The 18003-nt window shown below is 42.4% G+C and overlaps 1 protein-coding gene across 4 annotated transcripts in view; it reads right to left on the reverse strand.

The window, feature by feature from the left end:
* The window catches only part of COP1 (COP1, E3 ubiquitin ligase), a 130432-nt gene that overhangs the window by 24868 nt on the left and 87561 nt on the right, over positions 1–18003 (reverse strand). For 2 of the 4 annotated variants that reach the window (XM_026084630.1, XM_026084627.1), the window contains 3 exons: positions 13738–13855; positions 9729–9853; positions 8433–8593 (listed from right to left, as the gene is read on the reverse strand). In XM_026084630.1, coding sequence (XP_025940415.1) covers positions 8433–8593; positions 9729–9853; positions 13738–13855 — 404 coding nt within the window. Of the gene's footprint in view, positions 1–1727; positions 1877–2424; positions 2576–8432; positions 8594–9728; positions 9854–13737; positions 13856–18003 lie in introns of those variants that run through there. The other 2 variants (XM_026084628.1, XM_026084629.1) reach the window with 2 other exon arrangements.

An 18003-nucleotide genomic window follows, 5' to 3' on the forward strand; every position in this document is an offset into this window, starting at 1 on the left:
ATCCTGCCATTAAAACTGCTTAATTAGGAGCACTAGAGCAAAAGGCTGATGTGATTCATGAACTATGACTACTAAATGCTGGTGCCCTGGCAGAGCTTGCCATAGGTTAGATGCACCCAAAAAATGAAAAATTAATGGGAGCCTGCTCTGACGATAACTGAAGCAGCGTGTCACTTGTTAAAGGGGATGAGGTTGCAGAACCCCGTTCAAGCAGCCGTGACAGCAGAGCACCAGCACTGAGGGTTTTGAACACCCTCGGTGCGGGATTTCTGCTGCTCTATTGAAGCCGACTTCAAAGGTGGTGGTTAGCCCAATGCTGATGGCTTCTGAAAACCTACCTCACTGTCACTTGCCTTGCCCTTCCTGGTCTGACACCAGGCTCCTCCTTTTGCACCGACTCCTAAGTGTTGAAATATGTGTCTTTTCCCCTGTGGCTCCTACCATCTAAGTGATGCCCTTTATCTGCTTCATACAACATTGTCTGACTGAATATCACCCAGCTTACTGAGATTATCCAGAATTGTTCAAACCTCATCTCACAGGCACTTTGTGGCAACCAGAGACTTCAGCAGATAGCTGGCACTTCCAGGGGAGAGGAAAAAAAAAAACCCATCATGAATGTAAGAGCAGAAAGGACGGCAGAGGCTGCTCATGCAGTCTTCACAACTGACTCAGATAGGAGACTGGCTTTTGTTGGAGCTTGAGATCCAGGCAATAGATGCTGGCTCAGTACACAACGTACCTTCAAAACTTGCCTGGCTCCTACAATGACTCACTGCTTTAAGGGGTTTCTGCTCCAGGCTCACTATACAGGGGATGGGAAAGGGGAAACAACATTATAAAAGAGGAAATGTAAGGGATGGTCCTTACCCAAAGGCTAAGGGTTCTGGAGGAAGAGAAGAAAACCAGCTTGCCTCCTTTCATCCCTAGGACGATGGAGGGTGAAAGCCTGTGAGGTCGACTTCTCCCACAGAAAGACAAGACACAAAAAACGAGCATGGGGAAAGGGGAGCTCGCAACTCAAAGTAGGTTTCCATGCTTCCAGACATCATCTGAAAAAATCCAAACCTTACAACAGTCTAATCAATTATTTAATCAGTGTTTCAAGAACCCATCAGGATATATCAGAGTTCAGAGCAAGAGGCCTAACAGAAGCAGTGCAGAGGTTTGGTGGGGAAGGGAAGAACTGACAGTCGTGCAATTATTTAATTCTAAAAAGAAATGCTCTCTGAATATGAATCTGCTCTTATCCTCCCCCCACCTCAGTATGTAACTTAAGGGGTCTCTGAGTATTACCATAACACAGACAGTTTTCTATTAAGTGGTACCGTTCGGGATATAGTTTGTACAAAGGGCCACACAATACACACAAGGTACTAGCTGAAGTGCAGCAGTAACATTATGCATGGTTCAGTAGGGAGTTAAGGATGGAGATGGGAATGAAGTCCGAGTTCCAACTGAATTTCCTGACTTGTGTTCAGCTATTACAAGACTCGGACTTGAATAAAGAATTGATGGATACTAAGGCACCAGAGGCCCAACAGGAGAGAAACATCTACTTAAAAATTTATTGACAGCTGAACAGAGACTTCTTGCTTCCCCCGTTCACAAATGTGTATCATACCAATACAATTCCCGACTGGCATGCTCTTATTTTTAAAGCCTAGGAAACAACAGGCGCCTACTCACACCTCTGTTTACACCAGCCATGAACTGCAATCCGTTACCTGTACAGCTGCACCACTGGGATCAACTGGTGAAGCTGTCATGTTAACAGTACTCCGAGTCACGTCGACTTTTAAGTCATTCACCAACTCTAAAAGAGGTGGCCGTAATAAGGAAGGCCTCCGACCCATCTCCATCATGCTTTCTACTTCTGCGGACATTAGAAGAGATGCACTGGTGAGCAAACAACAGCTACAAAAATCAGAGTAAATGCTGCCTTCATTCAAGAACTATGCACAGCTTTGATCTGCCTTCGCTTCAAAAAACACCACCCCCTTGGCAATTTTCTGTGGTTAGGCAGAAAAAAAAAATATATATATATATATATATATATATATTCTTTATACCTCGCCTTGCAGGAGGAGAGAGAAATCGAGTTTGCAAATGTAAACTTAAAACCAACAAGGAAAAAAACAAGCCACCTACACTCCTTGGAAAGGCTATTCTTAAAATAGAAGCTCGAATGATATCAGAGTTTTGCAGTACCACAGGGGACCTGAACTTCCAGTGCTGAACAAAAGCAACAGACTCATCCCCTCTATTCACAGAGGCTGTAAGAGCAGCTGCTCTGCATCTAGAAAAGGAAGAGTTAAAGCATCCATTTGCACACTGACTACCTATTGCCATGCCACCTTGAGCCCCGAAACAGGAAAATAAGTGGTGTAATACACCTTTTTCCCCCCAAATGCACTGGACCTGAGGAGGACAGTGGATAGAGATCAGTGTTATCAGTCGGCTGCCCAACACCCTTCACCTCTGCCCACGCTCGGCTGCGACAGCAGTGCTGACTGTCAGACCACGTAAGCGACCGTCGTCTGCACAGGAAGAAAACTCAGAGGGATGCCTGGAGCTGGGGAGAGATAATACTGAGAGAGCACTCACCAATATTTTTTTCTTGTACAAAACAGATCCAAAATAAATTAAACACTTTCTCCTAAACCCTGCAATTTGCATAATCACATTACCAAGATGGTCTTACACATGGACTGAAGTGTCAAAACACTGAGATTTCAATATAATGCATGAACCATTAATAACAGAATATGATTCTTTTCCATGAAGATCTCAGCAGTTGGATCCAAGGGTTGTGATGAGGAGTAAACTATCATTACAGCCACCTGGGTATTTTCTTTAATTAATATTCTTTAGTGACACCAAAGATAGAACCCCAAAGTGAGCATTTGGAAAGATATGGGTATGAAAGAATACGAGCACATTCAGCACAAAGCTGCGCACATACTGAACTTGTCGTAACATTTGTCTGCAAGGTAGAAATTATTCTGCATATAAAAATATAGTTTTCAAGCAACTTAGTATATGAGACTGGAAAGTGTTAAGCAGCTAAATAAAACTGAAGTCAAAGAAACTTTCAGTTGAAAAGGTCACAGATGGCCAGAAAGAACAAGGCATGCAGCAGAGAGGAAGAGGAAGCCGTCACAGAGACGGCGAGCTTCACAGCACCCATGCTACGCGGCTTAGACGCATTCCACAGAAAGGAGGAAAATCTTTGAAAATCTTCAGGGTAAAAAGCAGAAGAAACCTGACCAAATTCAAATTGCAAAAGCTGATCATTCTCTGCTTGCCATAAACCGTTAGGCATTTTGATCACAGGAGAGAACATAAAGACTGCTGCATTTCCAAGATGAAGCACTTGTGCAATACTACGCCAGAGAATAACCTGAAGAATACCAATTTGAGAGATGCTGCACACGAATGCTACGGGCTAATTTGAGAGAGGTCTAGCCTAGCTGTGCAGGCTCCACAGGTCTATGAAAGAAAAGATGAGCCAGAAAACAGCTGATCCCTGCCATGGAAATACTCCCTTTGGAGTTACTCACACCGCTATCTGTGCAACCACCAGCAATCAGAGGGAGACCAAGGACAGTTTGGGTCTAACCATTTAATGCAGGCATTTCTCTTAAGCTTTAGATTACTTCTTAGGTATATCTTAACTGTCATCTGAACAACCATTTGAGAATACTGCAAAAATAAAAGTGAGTTTAAATTGTAAGTTAAAATTCTCAGCTGTTTGGAAATGCTAAAAAAAAAAGTAAACTTTTCAGCAGCAAAGTGGAATGAAAAATAAAGTCTCACAGTCATCTTCCCCAAAACTTCCACTGAAATTAATCTTTCAAGTTACAAGAGATGCGGCTACAGTCAATACAAGTTATTTAGAAGGACACTGAATATGCATTTGGTTATTTGGGAATGACAAAGGAGGTTTCATTTTTACTGTTCATAAGTCATCCAAATTAATTAGTGCTTAAAAACGGCAATGAATCACTTCCTGCAATAATCTATACTGGGGAAATTAAATCCAGTGAAAGGAGCCAATTTGCTGATTGTAAGTTATCAGAGTGCCTGACTAGCTCATGTGTATGTTGTGTACCATTTATTAGGCTACTGGGAAACAAAGGATGGATACTTCTTATCAGTGACCAGATTGTGTGCTATAAAATGACCAGTTTATCATAGAAAAATTAAGGTTTCTAAAGAATTCAAGTAAAACATTAACAAGAAATAAAGCTGAATGAAGAAATAAGCCAGAAATTATTTATTCAAGAAATAAGCTGAGAAATAAATGGAAAAAAGCTTTTTTCTGAAGAGATGCACCAAAAACCTGTTTGAAGAGTGTTTCCATCAGGTTAACAAAGAGAAGTTCAAGGATACAAGACTAATTATGAAGACACTTCTTGGTTAAAATCTTCAATGCTGTTCTCAAAAGATCTGTCTCCCCTCCTCCCCACCCCCAATAATATAAAGCTTAACCTTAGCTAATTTACCTGGCATTTTCCTGCTCTTATCTGTATCTCCTTGCTGGTATCAAAGCCCCAATATTTCTGCTCTAGAAATCTTTCCCTGGCTAGCCTGCTTATCTGCAGTAATGAACACTCGCGCAAACAGCTACAAAATTAAATGGCTTCTTTACAGCGATTATGATAGATTGAGCCATGCTTAAACTACATAAACAAATTGCTTCTGTGTTCAGCAGTAATACCTTTTTGCTCTCCTGGAAGCAGGTTGAGCATTGGTTGCTCTTTTGAGCTGTTTCTGTTAGAAATACTAGGTGTAATCGGGAAAGGTGGTAGTGTTACTTGAGATGTAATACAAGAAAAATGAATGAGGTGCACCTTGAACTCTGGAATACGGCAAACCTGGTCTGAATGACGGGTATCCCCCTTAGGAAAAGGGGAAAACATCATATAGGACATAAGGGAAAACTCATCTTCTCTAAACACTACCTGTATCAGCTGTCAGTCCTACATAAAACTAGAGGTACCCTCCCAAGAGAAATAAAAGACACAGCTACCTGCCCAGCTACAGTGAGCTACTACTGTAATTTCCCTTCCCTAAGCAAGAAAGTCTTGAGGATGTTTATGTCCTCATGAAACAGAAGAAAGTACTTAGCAATCTCAAGACCAGATCTAGGTTTCAAATAAAGTTGGCTAAATCTTGCTTAGGTGCTAGCAACAAAGGATGACACAGGCAATATCAGAAAATCCTTGACTTGTGAAATAAAAGGATTTGGTTCATGGAAGGTTCTGAAATGCATCCCTAGCTCTACTTCTAACTCACTATATTACATTATCAGGTCACTAAGGCCAAAAATTTCCGGAATCTCCTTCTACTCGTAAACATTGATCAATTTTTTGAGGAGAATAAGTCATTAAAATAAGTGCAGCAAAGGTTTGCTTCCTGATGTACACACTGAGAAATTTTTGAAGAGTCCAACATAAGAACATTAGTATACAAGCTACTACTCATTTCTAAACATTACCTAAATGTAAGAGCTGGAAAGTGAATAAGCCTGATGCAAAATGGTAATGAGCATGTACGGAGAACAATTTCTCTAACTCATCATCTCATTATGGCTTTGACACACGTGGAAAGAATGTGCTGTCCAGGCCTGTGCAGCTGGAGAAGTGACAGCTATAGCAGAAAAGTCTCTGCATCTTTGTAAGCGACGGAAGACCAAGACGAGGAGAGGAGAGAGGAAGAAAAAGAAATCTGGCAAGGGCTGCTGGCACAGCTTGACTTTGGCTCAGGAGGAAGTAAAGCTTGAATCAAACAAAAATAGATTTAGGAATGAACCAGTGACATTTTATCTGAAAGTTTTCGTTTGGTTTTAATTAGGATCCAGGATTCTGCACTGAAACGCATGAAGGGAAGGAGTACACGTACTTATGCTTCCCAAGATAACTGACAGATCTGAAACTTACTCATCTCTTCTCAAAAGGTTAATTACAAAACTATCCAGGAGAGCGGCACCACGGGGAAACAGAAGAGAGGCTGTTCCAGTGGGGAGTCCTGAGGAGGAGCTGGCATGCGGCGCCTGTATCTCCCTCCATCGGAAAGCCTCCAGGTAGTAAATTGAATTGAACGCACAGTGACCACTGCCAGGGAGACAAACACGATGGTTTTGTCACACGTACCCTGCAGTAGGGTAGGATTCATCACCACCCAGCAGTGAAAATCTTACGTTTAGGGAAACTAAGGCAGAGTGACTCTCTCAGGATCAGTCTGCAATTAAGCCAGAAATAGGACGTAGGCTCCTACGCATCCTGATAGCGCTGCAAGGCAAAAGCCTTGTCTAGTTCATCCAAGCATCACTAAAACACATGTCAGCTTTTAGGAAAGTCTGTATATACAAAGCCCATTTGAAGAACCTATTCCAATTTAAGAAATGTTATCAAAATGGAAAATAAGAGTTTCAATCTTTGAGCAAGACTCCATGGATATAAGTGACCTTTGTCTGTGTAGTAATTTAATTTACCAAGATCATGAGAAGAGTCTCAATTAGGTCTGAGTAGACCACTGCACCACTACAAGGGGGAGAGAGATGTGCAGATGCACTGATGAAGAGTACTTCTGATCCCAGGGAAAACTGGAGGTATGATACAAGGAAACATTAAGGCCTCTTGGTAAGAGCAAGTTGCACTGGTTGCTCAGTATGTAAAGCAAGACGGCAGGCACTGCAGAGAGGGGGCAAAACACTGAAGCAAAACACTCAGATCACAGCAGCTTTTTGCTACTTTCTTTGCAAACTAATGCCAGGTAACTGTGGTTGCCACAGGAGAAACAGCTACTAATTTAAAAGAAGCCCCGAGAAAAGTAGAGGAAAGAGACAAAATCAGAATGGCAATAGGTTCTGTATGCTGAGGTCTGACTATTTTTTAGTGCAGTCTTCATATGCCTGATTTAACTGTTACTAAATTGTTCTATTTTTGTTGTATAAAATTTTTCATTTTAGTTATGATTAATTCTTTGACAGCCCTTGGTAACTGTTCAAAAGTTTCTCAATTGCTTAAACAGAAGGTTTGTCAGAGTAAAAACATGATAATCAGAGGAAAGACTTTGATAAGAACTGGAGGACAACAGAAATAACACAAGGGGTGGGACATCACTATTACTCTGCTGCCTACTGATAAAGCTGCACGCGAGGTTCAAGTGGGCAGGACGACCCAACAGAAAATAACGCAGTAAAGAAAATTAAGAAAAGAACATTTATAGATGCACAAGTTCCTGCAGTACATTTTATTTAGCAGAAATATGGATTATGCAACTTCCAATATCCACTCTTCATTTGAGACATGACATCTGTGTATACTAAGTCCTCCTAAATTCCTGACCAGAAAAAAGATAGCAAAGCTATGCCATTTAGTCCCATTTCTCCCATTCAAACCAAAGCAGCCTGCTTCCAAATCATAAATCAAAGGTGCAATCTTTGAATTCAGATGCATGTTTTTTCAAACCTAAAAAAGGTTTAGTTTTGATTCAGAAGCATCTATCTGAAATAAGTTTATGCCAGAGACACTTGAATCACAATTGTGGGAGCAGTTTCTTCATATTGAAATAGATTGGTAGATGTTAACCTTCCAAAATGCTGTCTTTTTGACTGCGATGTCTCAGGACATCAATTAGGCAACATTCCATTTTAGCTATTTGAAAGATTACATAGAGAGAATGATCTCCCCTTTTCCCTCTCCCAGCAAACCAGCTAAGAATCTCATCTGCAAACACTTACGTACAAGAGTTATTTGCTCAAGTTTTTTATGAAAGGTTTTCAAGAACACTTGGGATTTAAAAGCAGCATTTTTATTCGCCAAAGCAATCCCATGCCTAAGGGACACTCTCACAAAAAGTGCATCAGGTATGCTTGCAGCACTAGCACACACATCATATATATCTGAATTAGCTGTCACCGAAATGGTCATCGAGTTAACTGCAGCCTGTGCTTACCTCATTTACATATTTACTCATCTACCCATAGAGCCTGTATTTCAATGAGCCAGCTCATATAGACAGGTAACATTCAAATAAGGGTCCACAGTGAGTATCTAGGAGCCTATACATGCCTTCATTAAACCAAACAAAAACCCCACTAACGCACACACAAAAAATCAAATGCAATGCTGGTTTTGAGATTTTGGAGGCAAAAGTAAAGAAATTCAGACACCCAGGTGGAACAGTTAAGAACACAACATACAGCAGCCATGTCAAGCCTCTTATCCCTGGGCATCCCCCTCCCTCCCAGGCCAGGGCATTTCAGTTATTCTGCAAATCTTCGCTTTCTAACATTGATCTGCTCTGCAATATTCATAAATAGGAAATCCCAAGCGCAGTCAAGCCTTCAACAATGCCATTTCCTAAGTGATCAGGAGGCATTCCTTTAGCACCCATCTGGGGAGCCACAGCAGAAAACTTACCCCATCTGGTAGTGCCCTCCAGCATACAGCACTCACAAACTCGTTTGTGTCATCTTCTTTCCGGTCCTTGTCCAGGACACTTTTGACTGTGTCAAACTTGAATGTCAGAAGTGTCTTTGAGAGGCCCTTATAGTATAGGTAAAGGGAATTATTTTCGCTTCCTAGAAATAAAAATTAAATATACAGGATCATGTTCTAGAAGCATGCACAGATAAATAAGATTTCTTAGCTCTTTCATTGTTTAATTAAGAGACAATAGAATTCCTCCTCTTAGTTATCATCTCACCACAAATGGTTGTGGCGCCTTGATAACTCGGATTGCTCCACAGCAAACGTTCAGGATGCTTAAAAGCGGATCCAGGCTTTATTAACACACAACTGCGGTATGCAGAACACTTGCAAAATATACAGGATCCTAACCTGACTCCACAACTTCCACAGGGTGTAGCACTTTGCCTGAGCAGAACAGGGCATCTACACAACAGCAAGAAACACTGTTACAGCCAGTATCCTCAATGTTACAGCCATGATGTAGGTAGGATTTTCACAGTTTTGTTTGTGGTAATCAAGTATGACAGTTTAGTCTGTGGAGGTTTGAGTAAGAGGGACTAAGTGGAGTACACTTGCTTTGTTTTTAAATCCATCCCAATTTCTGCCTTGCAAGCCATACAAACATCAGAAAATACACAATGTCCTCTCATAAGCGCTGGAATGGGTGTCCTACACATCCCATGGTGATGAGCCTGTCACTGTTTTCTCACCAAGACCTCTGGATTTAGAGGTTTAACAGTCCAATTTATGCAGTAAAAAGACAAACTGCCAAAGGAGTTACTTTTTAAGGATGATGTGGTCTTCTAGAAAGCTGTTCAGAGTGAGGGTGTTATGGTTTCACCACGCAGAATACCATACTAAATGACAACTGCAGGACCACTCAAATGATCCAGGCTACTGCACTTCCTTATAGAAAGCTGCAGGAGGATCTGTCAGTTATCACCTTAAAAGACGTAAGTCATAACAACAGCAACTATGTTAGTAGTCAAATTTTTGGTGACAGCAAGTCTGAATCATCATGTACAAAGAACCCACCTGAAACGGAGGAAACTAAGTACAGACTCCTTTAGCTTAGGACTCTTTACACCATCCTCTGGGAAAGGGAGGGGAGGGTGGAAGTTCATAATAATCTTCTACAAGAGTCGTTCTGGCTATTTGGTACAATTCCTTGTGTGCTTTGCAATTGGAGACGCAGCAGCTCTGTGGAGTCGCATAAGCATTTGACTGGATGGCTGCTCTACTCACCACAGGCAATGTAGTCTCCGTTGGATGCCAGCCCTACGAAATTCTTCTCATTGATGTGACCCTTGAAGGAGCGCAAGCAGTGAGGCTTCCCTACGTTCCACAGCTTCAGCTGACTGTCTGTTGACCTGAAAACAACACCTAAAGTTACACTGCTGCCATATGGCAGGTAATCCAGCTTGAAACACTGCTCCTTAATACCCTGCTTGCAATGTAAGCGTGGGAAGTCTTAGTGCACTCCAGGAGATTTATCCCACTTTCAATCATATGCAACTCTGGCTGAACTCAGAAGGGTATCACATTATTTTAAAAGCCTGTCAAAATGCATTACGTGTTTGAATACAAAACTTCCCTGAAGTATTACTCTTCCTTTCCACCTATTGATTATGGAGTCCTCCACTGAACTAAATAGCCTTTGGGCCATCATTGCCTCCTCCATATCCTCACCTATGCAGGACATGCTGAATGTATTTTTTTAACCTCTACAGCATAGCAAAATCTGTTCCTTTCTGCCTGTTGGCTAAAATTCTCATTCATGCCTTTACAGGATTCAAGGTAGGGAGCAGTTTCCTCCTCCTCCAGCTGCCCTGAAAGCATGATGCCCAATTCCAGTGATTCTGTCCAGTACCAATCAGTGGCATATAAAAACCTATGAGGGTGCAGAGTTTTTATTAGCATTAAAATTGATGTGGCTTTCTCATATGTAATCGAGACTGTATGAATACAAATATAGATCTCAAACTTCCATTTTTTTTCACCTTGACAGTAAAGCTAAATATAAAAGCCTATTGGGATTATATCAAAATTGATGTTTTTCACTGTTATCCCATATGCAAACATGCCTGCATGTAAAAAATGTTGTTTTATTTACTGTGAGCAAACATTTCCCCTCTGGCAAAAGGAAGGAAGCGGAGATAGTCATCTCCGTCTGGAAGAGCTCAGTTGAGATAGGAAGATTGCAGGTTTCAGAGAGATTCAGGATCAATTCATTCCCCCCATCTGAGAGGACTTGAACCTCTCTTACTGCCCAGGAGTTATTCTCAAGCACTCACCAGGCTCTGCAATTCTAGCACTCGATCACTTATGGTGATACAATGCACAGTCTGAACAAATGCTCACAGTGGTAGGGACTGGAGCCCCACCTTTGAGGAAAGGGGAGACAGCAAACAAATAGGTAGTGCTATTCCCGTCTTAAATTTGAGAGAGAAAGAGAGAGAGAACAGGACCAGACAGCCTCCTAGGGCAGGGTGGCAGTTAATGGTCCCTCAGTACAAGTCATATCAAACTTGTTTTTTCTGAGTATTAACAGTCAAAGGAAAAATCCAATATCCATAAAATATTACCACTGACGTAACATTAGTCCTGTACCAATGTCACATTTACCTAAAAATATTCAACATAAGGGGAGAGACGCACCTCATGCTATACTGCAAAACCCTTATCTCAGACCTGACAGCTGTAATGACAGAGGAGTGATAAGGGAGCCGCAGGCAGATTTGTTAGTCATTTGTAATAGCAGCACGAGGTCAGATCAGAATGAAGGCTGTGATATTTATCTTTAGTACGGTGGCTTGAGCAGAAGTAAGTTTCTGGTCTTAAGTCTTGACCACAGGAACCCTAAAACAGAGCGTTTGGTTTCTATTCCCTATCCACATTCGCTGCTGCCCTATGCTGCAGCTTACTTTCCCTTCCTTTCTCTTCTACTTACCATCACAGCTCATGGAAAGGGGAAAAAGATGCATGTTACTTTTTTCTGGCCCAGAGGTCCATGGATTCACCTCCTGTATTATCAGGGCAGCAATATTAATTTTAAAACACTGCTTTTAAAAGCTTCAGAGTCACCTGGAGAATAAACTTTTCTGGAGGCAGGATAAAGCAGCCAGAGACTAATCTCTGGTCTCCAAGCTGTTAGATTCCTGTGACAGCTTCTGCTATTAGCTAACCCATCAAGAAGATCTTTGATATAGGCACTTAACCTCTGTATTTTGGTATTATACATTCTAAATCTTTTCATTAAAATAAAAACACTTGGAACTTATTACTAAGGGAATGCTTTTACTGTTAACAAATTCCTATCAAGCTCTAGCCTTGTCTTCATTGCTTCAAGTAAGTGTGCCATAAAAGAAGAAAGTTATCTGCCACTGTACCACAAGGAGGGGAAAAGGCCATTGATCCTTCCGATGTTACACTACTCTCTTGGTTTCATACCTTTTCCAAAAAAAATCATGGATGTGCTGCTCTGTTAGATCAGCCTCTCTGTAAGTCAGCACTACAATCAATAGATAGTGCTAAACTCTCAGGGCAAAATAAATCAATGCATCTATAAAACAGCTCTAGCTAGAAAGCAAGAGAATCTGAATATACACATATTTTTCCTCAAAAGGAATTAATACTTGGTTCTTGGGAAACAATACTGCTGTCTTCTCTCCTCTACCAAATTTTCAGAAGACAGACATGAAAAACAATCTTCTCTTCAGCATTTCTTTCTGTACACACAGAAAAAGATACGCAAACCTCCCAGTCAGTTCCCTCACTCTGTTGTTGCCTGCCCAAGTCTGACAGCTCTATCGATATTTATCCCAGGGAATAAGCATTCTCAGATGGCCAGCTCAAATGGGACAGGGCCCTTTGGTCCTGAAACATCCCACATGTGACATGGCACTTGATCACGGCTGTAAAACATTCCCTCCCTCCTTCCACTTCTATTAAATGCCTTCCTCTTATCCAGATTTGGTCAAAGCACAAATTAATTTGCTCTGTGTTCTAGGTATGAGTTTACACCCGTATAGAGAGCTATAATGTTAATGGAAATAAGAAAGGAACTAATTAAATATAAACAGTATCGGAAATCACTAGGGAACCTTCCATCACACAACTGAGATCAGAGTAACTCACTAACAGCTGAATACTCATATGTACAGCTTAAAATGCTCTGCTTTGGCTCCAGGCTTCTAGAGCAAGCTGTGTGAAAACACAGGACAAAACTGAGATGGATAATCATCTGCTCAGTCAGAAGCAGCAAGCATACTTTCTGGGGCTAGATCTTCCCCTGTGATCCACCCCTGCTGCCCTCAGGTGTTACACATGAGCATGTTGAGATCAAACATTCTCCCAGCAGCCTGCAGCCCCCTGCTTGTGTTTTCGCCATCACGTAAAAAGGGGCTCACCTCTCTTTCATTCATGAGAGGCTTGTGCCGAGTCACGCAAACAACCTCTCGCCACGTAATCCAACAGACATGCTCATTCCCACAACATCGAAAATGTAGCGCAAACTGAGACAGCCGCATTTGGTTTTGGGGCAGACATGTCTGGCCACGTAATTGAGCAGAAGCTGTAGAGTTTTATTCTTTGGTGTCTCCATAGCAGACCTCATCACCTACCCTGGCTGAAAAGCTGCATACCATTGGGACCACAAAATATAGCTTCTCCTTGACTACTTTCTAACTTAAGTTTAATTCAAAAAAGCGCCTTTGCAGAAGAGATTAGGACATTACCACAAAATTGTCCACTCAGTCCTTCCGAGTGGCTTTTAGGCAGTGGCTAAACATCCTCTTCAGACCTAGCAGTACTATTTGATCACTTCCGTCACTCATCGACTGTTTTTTACTGCCCTTTTGCTGGAAATTACTACCTTCAGGGCTCTGCCAGTACCCACCCTCCACAGCAAGCCCTGCTCAGTAGCACCTTCAGCCCACACAGCACTTTGTGAAAGGAATGTCTGCCTGCAGCTGCCCAGAGCCGGCGCTTGTGGTCAGAACTTGGATCAGGTTGGCTTTGTATTTCTCCTAAGTTCTCGGGCTCTACAAGAGCCAAGTGACACCAGGAATGAATTTCTATTTTTGTCTTACAAAAAGCCACAATGTGCTTCCTAAAAGAACAGAAGCTCGCACGCACGCGATGCATACCCACCCACACAGGTGGGCTTGCACAACTGCGTCTATGAAAAGGACCTGAAGAACGCCAGGAACCAAGGGCTATCAAGTTTATAACCTACATAAAAGAAAATACTTACGCAGAGACAATTTCTTCCCCACTCACAAATTTTGCGTAGGAGACTGCCTTGCGATGCCCTTTGAACACCATGATTGGCTGCTTAGTGTTGCGAAGATCATAGTAGTGAACACAGTGATCTGGAGATGAGAAGAAAGAGGCAAAATTTATTCGATGGGAAAGATGCAGGGGATCTCTAAGAGTTAGTCAGCTCACAACAGAAATCCTGACTACAGCTTTCACATCTCACTTAAAGCCCCATCTAGGATAAACAGTCTGCACTATATGAAAGGAGTGTTTAGACCCCAAATGGGGTCCATTAGGGTCCAAGCAGCCTTTCGGGGGGGGGGGGGGAGAAGGGAGGTGCACATGTGCACATGTGCATGTATGCATCCTCGCCCAAGCCCTATTTAGCCCATCCCTCCCATATGCAAGAGAGCAGCTAAGGGGACTCTCGTCACTCCTGTCTTTTCCTTCCTGGCTCTGTGCCTGGCCACTCGAATTGCCCGTTTCTAGTTCTGTGCCCCTCTCCCCTCCTCAATCTGTTCCCTTTTGGAAAATTGAAGAAGCCTAAGCTAAAGACTCGGTCTGTCTGCTACTTAATTTGGATCATGGAAAATACAGACTAAATTTCTCATACGTGTCCTAAATACGTAGCCTCTGTATTTCTGCTTTCCTTCTCTTCTGTCCTTTGATTTCATTACAAATCGAGAGAGAATTAGCATTTCTGCTAACAAGAAAACAGACACTAAACTCTAGTTCTTCTTAAGAACTAATTCATAGATGTGTTGCACTGCCACAACCCCATAAAAGGAATTGCAGCAGAACTAGTGATACAGTTTATTTTCTGCACAACTAAATTTCTTTCCCTTTCCAGGGAATTGACAAAAAATAAAGAAAAAAAAAAAAGAATAGAAAACCCCGCAAGAGATCTAAGCCCCAAACACCCCAGCACTCTTTCCAACTCAGCAAGGTTAATAAGCTCTTTCCTTCCTGCCTTTCAAACTTTAATGATGAGCTCCATTTAATTAGCCACTGCCACCCTGGCAGCAGAGGGAGAGAAAAGCCACGTGAATGCCCTGCAACCAAACAGGAAGCCTCCTTTCGTACGGAGCCGCTTGCGATTCCCAGAGATCAGCTGAAAACTGTTCTGACCCTCCTCCCACCGAAACAACAAAACATCAATGGAAGTTAATAAAGGTTACTTATAAACGAATTTGAATGCCAAAAGCCACAGTTATTTTTACATTTGCTCAGGATTTCAAAGCGGTGTTCTGAGCCTTACAAACAACGCCCAGCTGTCTCAAAATCCCACGTGGTTTGAGAGAAAACCAGATTTACATTGATCAGGCTACAGCTACAAACACTGATTTTGGGCAAGCAAAGGTAGCTTTTCACCTGTATTAACAGGCAAATTGGTGGCCATGGCAGGACAGGCGGCTTTGTCAGAAGCATCTTCAATGAAAAGAGGCAAGCAGGCAAGTCGCCTTCCATTCAAAACTTTTTCAGCATCTCACTCTCCGCGCATCCGAGACATTTCCGAYAAGAGGTTTCCAGCACCTTCATTTTCAAACCATGCCCTTCTCGATGGGTAGGAACAGACACCCAAAGCAGCCACACCTCATGTTTTCTCTACCACTTACGCAGGGAATTAATCAGGCAGTGAACTGTCAAATTACCCTGTTGGGCTGAAACTCAGCAGCTATTGTGCCCTTTACCGCTAGTACTGAAACACTGGGAAGCGCTGTACCCGCAAGCACTCTGCCAACGCTCCGGCCTCAGAAGCGTTAACCCTCAGAATGGCCAACACCCTCGATCAAAATCCCACAATGTTCCTACGCTTTTGACATTTTAATTGCGTTTAGAAGAAAATGATGTTGTGGCAGACCTATACAGCAAGGTCATAATTTTCAAAGGGAGTTGGAATTAAGCATTCGCATTCCTTTAACAAGATTTGGTCATCTAACTCTCCTCCACCTCTCTGAAAACCTGAGCCAGAAGACTATGCATTCTCCAATCAGGCTGGTGTGCAAACCTGGAGACCTAAGAAACAGTTAAATGGCAACCATTATTTTAACGAGCAGAATGATTTTAGCAAGGCTTCCCATTAGGAGCCAGTTAGTGGAGAAGCCTTTTAAGTCTATTTTTGTTCAGAATTTCATCCTCCTCTCCAGCTGGACTGTCATTAGGATACCTTTTGAGCACTTCAGATTTTATCCCTCAGAGGATGAGACAAGGCAAGTTGTACCCGTGGACGTCTTGAAGGAAAACGTATGCATAAGCAGCTGGAGTAACACGGAAAGGAAAGAGATACAGCGGGAACAGACAAGTCCATTTGCAGCAAAGAGACATGAAGTTGCATTCACCTTCTAAACATCGCAATAAACAGCTCGAAGGCTGCTGGCGTCTGGCCCYAGCACAATGTGCCTCTCCGCGTCGGCAGCGCAATCAATCACTGCCTGCTCTGATCAGGACAAGTCCAWGGGAATAGCAAGGCCACTGGGTTCTAAAATTAGCCACTTAATTATTAATTGATTATTTCAGCAGCTGAAGGGTTGGTGCCCAATTGAGGTTTTTTTTTTCCCCTCAATTGAAGCAGCTATTTTTAAGTAGATATATCAAGACAAATGCTCACTGCATTCATTAAAATCAGAACAGGTGGTCATGTTTTACAATTAAAGAGATAGTCTTGCTTTTAGGCCATATGGACTTTCAGAAAACAAGATAAAAATGCCATCTGCTGAGGATGCAGAGATCTTAAAAACAAAGCTAAACGAGGAAAAAATACAATCCCCAGGTACTCCAGTAGAAGCCTCTCATGGTGAACGCTGATGAACCAAAACTGCCCACAATCGGCAGCATCCCTGGCATGCTGGTGCGTCCGAGGCGGACGGTGGAGTGTTCTGGGAAGTTCAGAAAAGGAAGCAATCGCGAGAGCCAACACAAGGTAAGGAAAACAAATGTGTGTCGAGGGGAAGTGAGCAGTTCTCAGAACTCTGCAAGTGCCTTAAATCCGCCTGGAATCCGCTCCCGGCCGCAGCATTCCTCGAAGGCCACAAAGTTCTCTCGACTGCCAGCCAGCAACGCACATGCTTATTTGCTTCTTGTTTTGCTCCTCAAACAGGAGCACTAAAATTTTCTAAAGCACTCAGCAAATTTTTGCAGCTCTATTTTCCATTCCTGACCAGAACACACGCTTGTTCAGAACGATTTCAAGTTGGAAACCGCATTTCCACCATGAAAAGCCTCACATGCCTAACCCGTGGGCACCAACAGCTCACTGCCTTACTTGCTTTTTCTTCTGCATTCTGGCTTAACTGAAGTATATACAAGATAATGGGAAAGAATATGTAGAATATGTATATATACTATAACGAACTACAGACTCGGAAGCAATTCTTGCCTAATTCAATGTCACAGGAGAAGCTGAGCACGACAGAATCCTGCTGCTGCTCCTTCCAAATTCAATTTTTTTCTGGCAGGTCATATTATAGCCATGGCTGTTTTGTTTTTTGTTTTTTAAATAGTCTCAGAAGGCAAAAAGGGCAGCTCAGCTCTGCTACTGCTGCTGAAAGGTCTCAGACCACAAGCCTGAGTTATTAAATAGCGCTTTTTTCAGAATGTGCAGAAACTGCTTGCTTCCCTTAAGCAGACCACTCTGTCACCTTTGAGCCGTCAAGTGACAACCAGTCAAGAATTCAGACTTTTTACCGGGAGCGCTGACAAGTCTAACAAAACTTCAGAAAGACCTCACAAGCTTTTCAGTAAATATAACCTGTGTCAGCAAAGAACGGCATCACTCACAGCTCATAAATTAGCCAGACTCCAGCCATCGGGAGCAGGGCAGAAGGGAAGGACGCTTCTGCAGCGTGCACGGTGAGGAGAGGAGCTCCTCCGAATCTCGGGCATCAGGCTGTTGGCGCCAGGGAGGGGGCACGCGCGGAGAAGACGAACTGGCCATACGATTACACAAATTTTAAGAAATCAGGTTAAAAAAAATTTACAAAAAGAGCTGAGAATTACTAAATGGTTCCAGTTCAAAAAGATGCAATTGTTTTTGGATTTTTGGTTGTTAAGAGAGTCAAGATCAGCGTGTTTGCCAAAAGAGATTTTCCTTAAGCTTAGAAAGACTGTTAAGGAAATTCACAAAACAGCTGTTACGAGAAGGCTCTAAGCGCACATCGCTTCTTACAAAGCTCCTACAATTTATCGAGGAGTGGCAACTCCAGAAAGCGTCCTTAGGTAGGCAAGGGTGAGGAAAGAGTATCACTTTTTTTTTTTTTTTTTT

The sequence above is a fragment of the Apteryx rowi genome, unplaced genomic scaffold (assembly GCF_003343035.1).
Source record: "Apteryx rowi isolate R43461 unplaced genomic scaffold, aptRow1 scaffold_65, whole genome shotgun sequence".
NCBI classification, from domain to species: Eukaryota; Metazoa; Chordata; class Aves; order Apterygiformes; family Apterygidae; genus Apteryx; species Apteryx rowi.